This window comes from Mixophyes fleayi, chromosome 9 (assembly GCF_038048845.1).
Source record: "Mixophyes fleayi isolate aMixFle1 chromosome 9, aMixFle1.hap1, whole genome shotgun sequence".
Taxonomy (NCBI): Eukaryota; Metazoa; Chordata; class Amphibia; order Anura; family Limnodynastidae; genus Mixophyes; species Mixophyes fleayi.
The window spans coordinates 121,332,666-121,344,914 of record NC_134410.1 but is presented as its reverse complement, the minus strand read 5'-3'; the positions used below and the strand labels follow the sequence as shown (position 1 = coordinate 121,344,914).

General features: G+C 42.5%; 1 protein-coding gene across 2 annotated transcripts in view; it reads left to right on the top strand.

The window, feature by feature from the left end:
- NPDC1 (neural proliferation, differentiation and control 1) overlaps positions 1 to 10,468 on the top strand; it is a 72,366-nt gene extending 61,898 nt beyond the window's left edge. For both annotated transcript variants that reach the window (XM_075185381.1, XM_075185382.1), the window contains 7 exons: positions 292 to 369; positions 1,794 to 1,913; positions 3,146 to 3,212; positions 3,805 to 3,889; positions 4,601 to 4,680; positions 5,679 to 5,778; positions 8,758 to 10,468. In XM_075185381.1, the coding sequence (XP_075041482.1) occupies positions 292 to 369; positions 1,794 to 1,913; positions 3,146 to 3,212; positions 3,805 to 3,889; positions 4,601 to 4,680; positions 5,679 to 5,778; positions 8,758 to 8,832 (605 nt within the window). In that variant the 3' untranslated portion in view covers positions 8,833 to 10,468. The remainder of the gene's footprint in view (positions 1 to 291; positions 370 to 1,793; positions 1,914 to 3,145; positions 3,213 to 3,804; positions 3,890 to 4,600; positions 4,681 to 5,678; positions 5,779 to 8,757) is intronic.
- Positions 10,469 to 12,249: the final 1,781 nt, after the last annotated feature.

The following is a 12,249-nucleotide window of genomic DNA, read 5'->3' as shown; positions in this document are numbered from 1 at the left end:
AAACCCAAAGTGAAATAAATTAGATTTGCAAAGCAAACCGACTTGTGCTTTCGAACAGTTTTCCTCCATCTTACTGAATGTTGCGGTGATGTACGTCACCGGAAGTGCTTTTATGAACGACAGGTTTGTGATCCCAAATTCACCGTACGACAGTCAGGTAAATAAGGGGGTTAGTTTAGTTTGACATTAATAACAAATGGCTGCAACATCCCGTCGCTTTCGTCACAGGTGAAATTTTCCACTTTTCATTCTGTTTTACTTAAATAACGGTTTGTTCTCCTGTTTTCTCAGTGAAGGATCCGGATGCGGCCATTGACTACCTGGCCTCCCTGCTTGACGTGCAGAGTCATCATTCTGGGTTTGCACAAGGTAAATAACACGTTATATATCTGTACAGCGCTGCGGAACTAGCAGCGCTATATAAAAAATTAGCTGATGATGATTATAGTTGTGGGTTTGGGTAGGGGGTATATCAGCCTCAGTAACGGGACATATAATGTCAGACACCGTATAACCACTGGGGTAATGCTGATAATGGGACAGGACATGACCTGACAGCCATAAATCACATTTGCAGATTGATCTCCATTATTAGTCTGTCAGCGAACAAGACTCCTAATTGTCAGCCTGTGTGGTCACTTGTGGTAAATGGCCCATCAGGATACACACACATGAGCCACGTCACGGCTGACCCTGTAAACACGTTAATGGCCACCGGGGTCGGACACATGAATATTCAGTGCTGAGAAGTGACAGTGTCGGAGTTATTGTGACACTTGTAGTGTGAGGACTGTATCATTTTACTGGTGACAAGACCCCAGCCCCCGACACAAAGCACTTCAATCCCCAATTGTCACTCACAGCGGGTAATGGAGCGTGTAAGGATGTAGTGTAAGATACACTGGGAGATGGGGTCTAGCAACTTCACCTTGTCCTCACCTCCCCCGATAGGACAGCAGCATTCAGTCTGTGATTTATACTGTATGTATGTGAGAGCGTTATAACCCCAATCCATATAACTGGGGAATAAAGCCTTGTTGGATATAACCAAGGATTAGACCGAGCTCTGCAGGATACAGACACACAGATTATGCTCTGCGGTGTTACTACAGGATACAGGTACACAGATTGTGCTCTGCAATGTTACTGCAGGATACAGGTACATAGATTGTGCTCTGCAATGTTACTGCAGGATACATGTACACAGATTGTGCTCTGCAGTGTTACTGCAGGATACATGTACACAGATTGTGCTCTGCAGTGTTACTGCAGGATACAGGTACACAGATCGTGCTCTGCAATGTTACTGCAGGTTACAGACACACAGATTATGCTCTGCAGTGTTACTGCAGGATACAGGTACACAGATTGTGCTCTGCAGTGTTACTGCAGGATACAGGTACATAGATTGTGCTCTGCAGTGTTACTGCAGGATACAGGTACATAGATTGTGCTCTGCAGTGTTACTGCAGGATACAGGTACATAGATTGTGCTCTGCAATGTTACTGCAGGATACATGTACACAGATTGTGCTCTGCAGTGTTACTGCAGGATACAGGTACACAGATCGTGCTCTGCAATGTTACTGCAGGTTACAGACAAACAGATTATGCTCTGCAGTGTTACTGCAGGATAGAGACACACAGATTATGCTCTGCAGTGATACTGCAGGATACGTGTACACAGATTGTGCTCTGCAGTGTTACTGCAGGATACAGGTACAGACTGAGCAGTGTAGAGAATACAGATATCATCAATGCTTACAATGTATAATGTTTCTGTTTTCCCTCAGTTAACACTACATCGTCTCAGGCCCCGCCTCCTCCTCTCCCCAATCCACCTGCGGACGGCCCCTCCGGACGGAGTAACACCCCGGGAACAGGCAAAAGACCTAATGATGCTGTTTTACTAGGTACAGCGACCACGTGCAAGAAATCACCTGTTACATTCATGACACCATTAATCATGTAACACTGTAACAATCAGGAAACACTGGATTTATACTTTCTTTGTGCGTCATTTTTACTTATTACAAAATGAATTATTATTTTATGCCATCATTTCCACTTTTTTTTTTTTTTAGTCCTTTTAAAAAATATATTTGTATCTCTCCATCTAGCTGAGGTTATTGCCATATGGGAAGAGTGAGATCTAGATAGCAGTAATTGTATAAGAGCCATAGGCTTTGCCCCCACAGGAGTGTAACATCATCGGCTCTCTGCTCTGTCCCTTTTCATGTGTAATTATAAAGGATTTGCTAATCATTCATCAAACAGCATTTGTGCGTCTCTCTGTCTCACCTCACCTGCTTTGTCCAGTCTTCTGGTAAAAGACACAGATCCCAGGACTGGGTGCTGAGCGGGACAATGAAGCAATTAAGTCTGGGAAGAGCAAAGATGGCTTTTTGAGCTGTATACAATAGTCACATCAGAGGGTCATTGGCTGCTCACTACAGGACCTCACTGTTTCACTCACTCTATCAACTTTGATGACTTGAAAATTGAAAGACTCCCACCAGATATATGTCAAACCAAACTGGGAGCAATGGCCAGGTTCTTCATCCTTATGCTATCTATTGTCAGCTCTCTCCCTGTATGACCTAATCGTTGATTACAGGAGGAAACGTAATGCATTCACTAATCACCTGCGCTTCCTCCTGCACTCCATGTATTAGCTGAGTGGTGACTGATGGAGCGAGTAGAGGTTCTGGAAAGAGAGAGAGGAAATATACTCGCACCCTTTACCACCCTCTCTTTGTGTTATCAGTTCATCCGCTGCTAATACAGTCAGTGCGACAGGAAGCTCTGGTGACTGCTTCTATGTGTCTCCATACTGTTCCTCCAGCAATTAATGATTTAGGATCCCAGTTACTGAAGGAAAGACCTAAAGAGGGGTAGTAAATTGGGGGCTGGGAGGTGAGATGAGATCCTCATCCCTTGTCTGAAAACAGGTTGCGTCCTTTCCGCATGGGATAATCAACTCTTTCCGTGACATCGCATTGGGGGCAGTAGTAATATGTATATGGATAGCTCATAGGATGTTTTACCTTGAAAGCAGCCAGGCCCTGTGCTATAAGCCCACCTCATACATTTCTCTTCGGCCCCGTACATGAGAATCAACCTTTTACTGTCTGTGTCTGTGCAGGTGTCTTCGTCGCATGTGCCGTTGCCGGTCTTCTGGCTCTGATTGCTGCTGGCATATGTTGGTGCAGGTATTGTATACTCTATAGCACTTGTGGTTAGATAGAAGGGTTGATTAGATTGTTATATTTTTATTATTGTAGATCCCAGAGTGTCAGTCAGGTGACTTTATTGTAAAGGACTTAAGGAGCCTTAGAGAGCCCTTGGAGACATATATATATTTTATATTTAGCCAACGGAATAAGCCAATTGACGCTAGCTGAAACACCAATACGTGAAAATGCAATATAGAATATACCCAATTTTGTATATGTAGTAGGCAGCTTCTTCTCTTTAGAACATTTGTTCGCGAACATTGTCGATCTAGAAAATCAGAAAATAAAGAGAGAGCGCCAGCACATGGTGTAAATCTTTACAAACACATAAATAAGTGCAAAAAGTGAGAAGAGGTTATAAGGCCAGAGGCAGATGTCCACACACACCCCCGAGACCCGTCATCTCCTCACCACACCTTCCCACAAGCCCAATCATGGGTGGATCAGCTTTCTGATCACTAGCGCATAATGCTGGTTTTGTTGTAGTGATTTTAGAGTCAACGGAACCATTTGTGTATTTTATGTTTCTTTCTTTACATTATATCCTCTTGTTCCGTTACCCCCACAGGATGCGTAAGGAAATGGAGCTGACCAAGAACACGGATTACCCCGCGTATAGGCAGTCTCCCCCTCCGCCGTACGACAAGACATCGGTATGTTGCATGTAACTTACACCCACCATCTACCGCGCTGTACTCTGCTTACCAGTGACCGGACACGTGTGCGTTATGAGAAATTGCCCAATATTGAAGGGTGGACTAATACACCCCTGTGTGCTGGGTGTAAAAACAGTATAATGGCCCCTTGCTCTTCCACCTCTGTGCCCTGTGTATTAAACATAGTGGGGAATGTATATGAAAACTGATGCAAGGAAAATGCGGTGTTATCGGTAGCAGCCAATCGGACTTGTCATTTTCTAAACGTTACTAGGAAATTGAGAGTTAGAATCTGGTTGCTACGGACGACACTCTTTGTTTCCATAAATTGCTCCTTAAAGTGCTTTAGACTTCGCAATTTTGAAGGTCAACTAAGACGTTTTAGACCTAATTGGGTGCAAATCTGTACTTTGGTGTGAACGAAAAACAGCCGCAAATCCCCGATCCACGGGGCGGGCAGATAACGTGCTTTGAACTGTGCCTGCGGTTCTGGTCTGTCTGATTTTATCTAGGGCAGCTTACGTATGCGGCCGCATTGGTCATAGATTCCACCGCTCAAGCTGCGGCATCGGCTCTTCTCTGTCCACAGACGCCAACGTGCGTTCTATCGTATGTGATTATAAGCAATGTGCCACCAGTAGACTCGGACCAGGAGTTTGGGGCAGAACGCGTCTCATTGGTTTTGTCTTTTTTTTATTTATTTTGCAGCCTGGGGATAAGAAGTTGGCACAGAATGCTCAGATGTATCATTACCAGCACCAGAAACAGCAGATGATATCGATGGAAAAGTGAGTGACCGTCCTGTCCGGCTTATTACTTTACATTATGTCCCGTAAATGATGGAACGTTTTTAAAATTACTGTGTTGTGGGTGTCATTCAAATGTTAAAGTACAATCCGGGTCTGATTCATTAAGGCAAATGAACGTGAAACAGGTATACGCACGTCCGTATTAGCGGATGTGAGTACACTTCTGGTGATGAATACAAGTGTAGGTCTACTCTACTAGATCAGACACTGCAGGATACATCCAATACCTATGTGGAATATAAACTCCCAAAAGAGTGCACAAAAAAAGAGCAAATTATTGTCTCCTGTTAATAATATAGGGCCTGATTCATTAAGGAACTTAAACTTAGAAGTTTCTTATTTCAGTCTCCCGGACAAAACCATGTTACAATGCAAGGGGTGCAAATTAGTATTCTGTTTTGCACATAAGTTAAATACTGTTTGTTTTTTCATGCAGCACACAAATACTTGATAGCTTATTTGTACACTGAAATTTAAAGTTGATATTTGTGTGCTACATGAAAAAACAGTCAGTATTTAACTTATGTGCAAAACAGAATACTAATTTGCACCCCTTGCATTGTAACATGGTTTTGTCCAGGAGACTGAAATAAGAAACTTCTTAATTTAAGTTCCTTAATGAATCGGGCCCATAGTCATTAATGACAATATATTTATCAGTATGTAATTAATGTCTACTGTACATAAAATGCATTTTTGCGGTTGCTCCTGATTACAAACACACGTTCTAGCTGCACACACATCCGTCATCGCTAGTAATCTGCAGTTAGACTAGACCTGTAGCTGGTGCAAGAGATACGGCTGAAGGTCACGAACCTCAGAGGTTGAATCAGACGCTGCTACACGCGCTGGAACTTGGCACACCCTCACTGTACGTGGACTACATTCACACGTCCTCAAAATTAAGTATATTTGTGTCGCCACAAGACATTTATCCTTCTTAAACTTTTTTTTTCTTTTCTTGTGATGTTCTAAAGAAATAAAGATGAGCACAAACACCCGGACTCGGCTGTGACGTCAGACGAAGAGAATGAGGACGGCGACTTCACTGTGTACGAGTGTCCGGGATTAGCCCCTGTGAGTATTACTGTCTTCCAGAGCCAGGTTTAGTTACGGGGGTCCGGGGCAGATAGCAAAATTGGGTCCTCCAAGATTCAGTGTTCTTTAGATGCTACGGAACCCTGTAATTTAAGGCGTTAGACCACCCTCTGCGTTAATAAGCTGGTCGCCATATTTAATCGGGTGCATTCTCTGCTCTGTGAGCCATGACAGCGGCTCCAGCTCCTGATATCATTACAGAGCTCTGAATCTTGCTGCAGAGAGACCAGGGGGTCGTGTGCTAATTGAGGCTTGTAATTCTGTTTGGCAGCAGAGATCAAACAGGACCTGGTCTAAACACATTACCACACATAGGAGGGGTCCGCACCACTGCTAGGATGTGTCTCTGTGTAATCCCGCTCTTCAAGAGATCAAGCACCCTGTCCTACACAGGCACCATATGACCAATCACTGACATACAGGACAGATCCTTATTATAAGCTTTTATTTATAAGGTACCACAAAGTTCCGCCGCTCGTACTCGCTGCCTCTCTCGGTTTCCTGCACTTACTAAGAACGTCAGAGGAACGGGGTCTCCCAAACACTTAGCTATATATGTCCGTCTCCATCACTCAATGCAATTAACACTAGAGTGAATTCCAGCAGTTTGATAATTGTGCTCCAAGGGGGGTTAACATTTTTGTGGGTGGTGCTTATCTCTTCCCTCTCTTACCCCCCAGGACCTACTAGATAAATGACAGCTACAATCTGATTGGTTACCTCCACTTTTCCTTTTATAGACATTTTACTAAATCAAAATTTTTAAGATTACATTGTGGTCTTCTGTTATCCACATATTTTTAAGCACACTTCCTTGTATTTTAATCGTACTGGCAGTATGTATATTACACCTTCTGCCATTTCCCTGTAGAATTCCCTGGGTTTATTTGCCTGAACATTTTTTTTAATCATGGATGAAAGCGTCCATAGGAATCATTGACCACAACGTGAATGCGTAGTCCCACTTGTGCGGTTTGTGGGAGAACGCGACATCCCTGCGCCACCTCTCCGCCAGGGATTAATATTCCATAAAACACCTGTCCTGAACAGGTTAAACAGACCGAATGCTCTTTTGTATCGGATAACTGTATAATCCTACACCGTATAATTATACACTTAGCTGGTCGGTGTAGTGGGTTGGTAGCACAATGTGATATCGGACGACCCGTCGTGATATAACGTTATGGGATAAAGGACCAAGGCTTTGCCTGGGCTGCGACTTGTTTGCAAGCTTGCCCTGTGTGATACAATCCTCTTTCCCAGAAGAATGTACCCTTTGATTAGTCTTGTTACAAGGTAAAGTGCTACAAACACAAAGACTCCGCAGGGGGCCCAGAGTGAAAGCTTTTTATTATATGTGGTAATGGCTGGGTTAGTGGGACGGCCGAGATGAAGGCTGTCAGAGGACTGTTTTGCCTGCGAGATTAACCCGCAGTTCCTGTTCTACCCATCTGTTAAACTCTGTACTCGTCTCCTCGTACCCTACATTAAAGCCGTTACCGGCGTTTGCAAATCTATGTTTATGTATATAACAAATAATTATAATTGTATACTGAAGGCTTAATAATTATTTTGTCATTTATTGAGCAGTAACATGTCCCATCGCGCTATACTTAAGCGGATTATGAGCAACATGAATGAATGAAGTAATAAGGCTGAGGGTATAATTTTTGCCTAATTTTTCCCAAATGTAAAGCGATACAAAGTATTCACCACCTTCGACATTTTAATATTCTTATATCGTGGAATCAAAATGGATTTATTCAGGGATTTTTACTACCAATCAACACAGAATACTTTTTTTTTTTTTACGAATAAAAAACAGACAATAGTTGCTCACCGCTCTTGCGAAGTAAAATGTGGTTCAGTCAGTTGTCTTCAGGGGGTCACGTAATTCAATCATTGGAGACCGCCTGTGTACAATTAGAGTGTTTCAAATTATTTAAAAATAATTTAGTTAAATGAGCTTCATCATGAAGACCAAAGAACCTGCAGGTCAGAGGAAAGGGTTTTAAAAAGCATAAATTAGGGGAAATTATATAAGATTTGAAAGACTTTTAATATCTCCAGATCACTGTCAAATACAGAGCGAAGGAAGCTTATAGGGTCTTTTTAGCCGCAACACAAAGTTCTGTGTTTGGTGCACGTGAAGATGACTACATTGTGCCAGCAATATTCTATTTGTACTTCTGTATTTAATTCTTGGCTGTTTTTTATCTGGCTAAGAAAAAAAACTTTAGAGTTATTTTCTAATTTGACATTACAGAGTGTATTGTGTTAATCAGTGGTAAGAATTCCAGAATAATCCCATTGTGATTCCATGATGTAAAAAAAATAAGATTTGAAAAGTGTCAAAGGGGGTGAACACTATTTATAGCTACTGCCTGTATTATGTGATATGTGCATGGTTTTATATCTCGCTCTGTAATCCCAACCAAAATCAGACATGTCCATGAATCTAGGCAGCCAGTGACTGGCGGATCCCTCTCTTGTGCGTAGTTATCATCCATCCGGCTGCTTGTTCAGACCACCAACTGGCCGTCTAGACTCTGTCGTGCCATAGGGTTAGCCCATATGTGGCCTGTGTTATGAGCTGTGCCCCCAGTGTAGAAGAGCGACACTGTATGATGCGGATGTATGGTCAATTTTCTCAGTATCTATGGCTCATTTACTAACATTGCATTTAGGTGCAGCATTTCCACTAAATGATAGCAACCAATCAGATGCTTGCTTTCAGTGACTGCCTGGCAGTAGCCAGATAATAAGTCCTTGCTGATTGGTTGCTGTAGCTCATTGCATGTAAATGCACTGTTGGTAATGACTAATGACTCTACTTATAGAGAGAGCATGGCTGTGTATAAAGACTGACAATCAGAGGCATTTTCCGGTGCGAACCAGAGATGACTCGTAGACCGTATACACCTCCTATATGTAATGTTATTTTTTGTCGTTTTTCAGACGGGAGAAATGGAGGTGAAGAACCCGCTCTTCGACGACTCGTCTCTCCAGCACTCCGCACATCACCCTCATTAGCGACCTTGGCCTCCTCCTCCGCTAGACTTGTACACAAACCAAAACCCACTTCCGGAAAAAAAATACAAAGTTTACCAGGAGGGAATTCCAAAGAAAAATCCGAATTATGAGATCTCCCTGAACACAACTATCAATTCCCCACAAAAGACTTATTATTCAGTCTACCTGCTCTATCAATGATGACAACCCAAGACTGTTCAATAATAGGTGACAAGATTACGCTTTGGCCGGATAACAAATCTTCTTTCTTCTTTTCAAATTATCTTTTTTTTTTTTTTTTTTTTTGTTTCAAGAGGACTGTGGGATCCTCATAATCTGCTGAGATTTCCTTCTCCCCAAATCTACCTGCTGCTGTTTCGGCCCTGTCGAGGGGCGACGAGGAAGATCTTAAGCTTCTAGATAAATTCGTAACCACACGAAGAGACAGAACTGAGGCGAAATCCGCCGCTTGTCCTTGATATTATTCCACAATTACGGAGTTACAGAATAGTACGATTGTTTTTTCCTTAAAATACATTTGCACTTTTATATATGTAAAATTGTGTATGTAATCCTATACACTGTATCCGTTAATCACCTTCCGTTTCCTGCCATTCAGCCACCTGTCCTCAAACCGGTATCGGAGTTTGTGCTAGATTCCATTTTATCCCAAAAATATCAAGACAACGACTGGTCTAAAGGTCTTATGACTGTAAAATGTGTTCTTCTTGGTTATAGCGCACTGTTGGTTTAGAGTGAATGCGCTCATGTGAAATAAAAAAATCTGTTATATATATATATATATATAAGTGCCACGAAAGCGGTCAGCAATATCAGCATACTCTACCCCTAGTACGACTCCTACCTTCATCCTGGGGAAGATCGGAGTTGTAATCTATTTATTGCAGATAGGACAAGGTCAGCAGATTCCTATTAAGTAAATTAGCTCTTTGTTATGTAATTGAGCGAGAATTAGGCTGTCTTGTTGATTGGCTGCCGCCAATCTCACCTCTGAGCCCTTGGCAATTTCGTTAGCCAATCCGGGGGCGATGTAGGTCAAACTGGGGTGAATTCGCTGCCGTCGTGTGGCCTGGACGACCGCCAAAGTATGCCCAAAATGGTTCAAAACCATCTGGATTTGATTCGTTCACTGTGCTTGGAAATTAACTTACCGCACTAATGAGCTTTCATGGTGGGCGGAGAGTGATTGTTCAAATTGAATGCAGGTCGGGAATTTCAGCCATCGGCCCATTGGTGGGAATCTTAGCGTATATGTAGCCAGCTGACGTCTGTAAGGTCTCTCCAGTCCATCACTGAATAAAAACCAGCGGCAGAACACACAATCTAGTAATACGCTGGACATTAGTCCGATACTGTGCCGATAATGGCGTCTTGCACGGTATCTGGATATGAAACCGTTCCACCGCTCCGCAGAAGGGAAAAGATATCAATCCACGTTGCACTAACTCTCGATTCCAGCCCCCCTATGATAATACAGTCATTTTAATGTTTTTTTGGTTTGTTTTTTTTTGCACAACTTCTAATTGTAAAATATCAGATAAATATTATTATTATGTCTGTCTGTTTCCCTTGCAAGCGCTGTTAAGCTTTCTCTTTCTTTCCGAATATAATTAGACATTTTATTTATCTCAGTAAACTGTTTTCATTGGTTTATGTAAAGTATCACAAAGGGTTTGTAATGTTGGGGATCTAGATCAAGATTCTATCACTTCTCACCTGATTGAAGGGGGGGGGGGGTTTGCCTACATAAAGTAATGGACTGTTCTCGGGATACGAGTTCGATCCAACCAAAACTTTAATGTTTCATGGAGATGATAAGTTGCAGAATTAGGGAAAACAGACCAACATAATTTAGAACGGGCTGCGGCTCTCAGGTGTTGAGGAAGTACAAGTCTTAGCTGGTATGTAATGCCGGGCTTTGCAGTTCCAAAACTGCTGGAGAGCTGCAGATTGTATACACTATGTCTGGAATAGACAGTGTTAGTTTTTTTTTCTAAATGTCTTTATTTTTCTAAATGTTTTTATTTTCATCATTTTATCACTCTCTTTGGACTCGGTAACCTAAACCATACTGAAGTAAAGAGACATTGACCAAAACAGTCAATAAAATGTATTTAATTACAACTGGTACGTGTCGGCCCCATAGTGACCGCCAATCGCTGACCTCTACAAGATCCCGCTACAATACGGATCAGGATTGGGAAGCATTTTGTGTCTATAAAGGCTGCGATTTGCAGACAGATTGGCTTGAAATGACCCGATTGGCTGGCCGTACATGCTGCCATTCTTTAAGCCTTAAGCTAGTACTATGGCTTCCTATCTCGTTAGCAGCTTTTGTGTTCCCTGGGGCTCATCTATTACATTTGTAAAGGAACAATGCATTGTAAAGTCCCCTTATGACATCAGCAGTTTGTTCACAAGGCACAAACGGTGAGCCAATCACGGTTGGTCGGTCATGAACTTACCTAGCTGCGTAGCCTGTGTGAACGCAATGTTATCCTTCCCTCAATTCCTATAGGGGCAACAACTTGCTCTTTTACTTACTGCTACATTATTTAAGGTTTGGTGGCCAATTATCACCAGGTATAATGCACCATAGACTGGCTCTCTATAGAGCTACATAACCTGTGTAGTTTGTACATAGCGATAATTCAATGGATGAGTTAGCATACCTAACGCCCTGACAAGACTTAGATGGGCAATAAATCTTAAGAGCCATAATCCCCATGTTGTCTCATTGGGGCCCGGGTGGGTGGATCATTGGGACGATATCAGAAGCTGGCCGACTCCGTACCAAAGCTTAACGGAGGAAACGCTCCTGTGTGAATGTGTCCTTTACTCCGTTATGTTTGTAAGCTGCAACTTCCTCCATGTTTGTCCAGTTTGTTTTATTACAATAAAACAGTGACCCCTCCAGTTCTGAGTGTTGTGTGCAGTCAGGCTTTACTTCGGTCCCAGTGTCTTTTCTGGAAGTTAATTAAAATAGTTTTTGTGCTGGTCTTTCTCTTGTAACATGTTCTGGGTTCTAGGAAGAGGAAACCAATTACACCTGCACTATGCTCTTAACAAAAAAAATCTGCATTTGTTTTCACCTGGACACCCCCCACCCCCCTAGCCCCTTCATCCTCGCTCCCCAGGAGTCTATAGTCCTACAGTCTCCAGTGAGTCTTTCACATGCTGAATTCCCTTTCCCCTCCCCAAGGGCAAATTCTATTGCTCTTGCCTTCATCTCAATACCTCTGTCCTTGTGCTTTTTAATGAGACTTTTAAAAGCAGAAGAATCTACCCCCCCCCCCCTTTCTTCTCTAATTGGGAAAATGGCAGCCCAGGACAGTGCTTGTCCTTTTTAACATATAATTAGTAACACTGGCTGTTTTCAGGACCGACCCTCTCCAATATTTGAGCATTGTACAATTA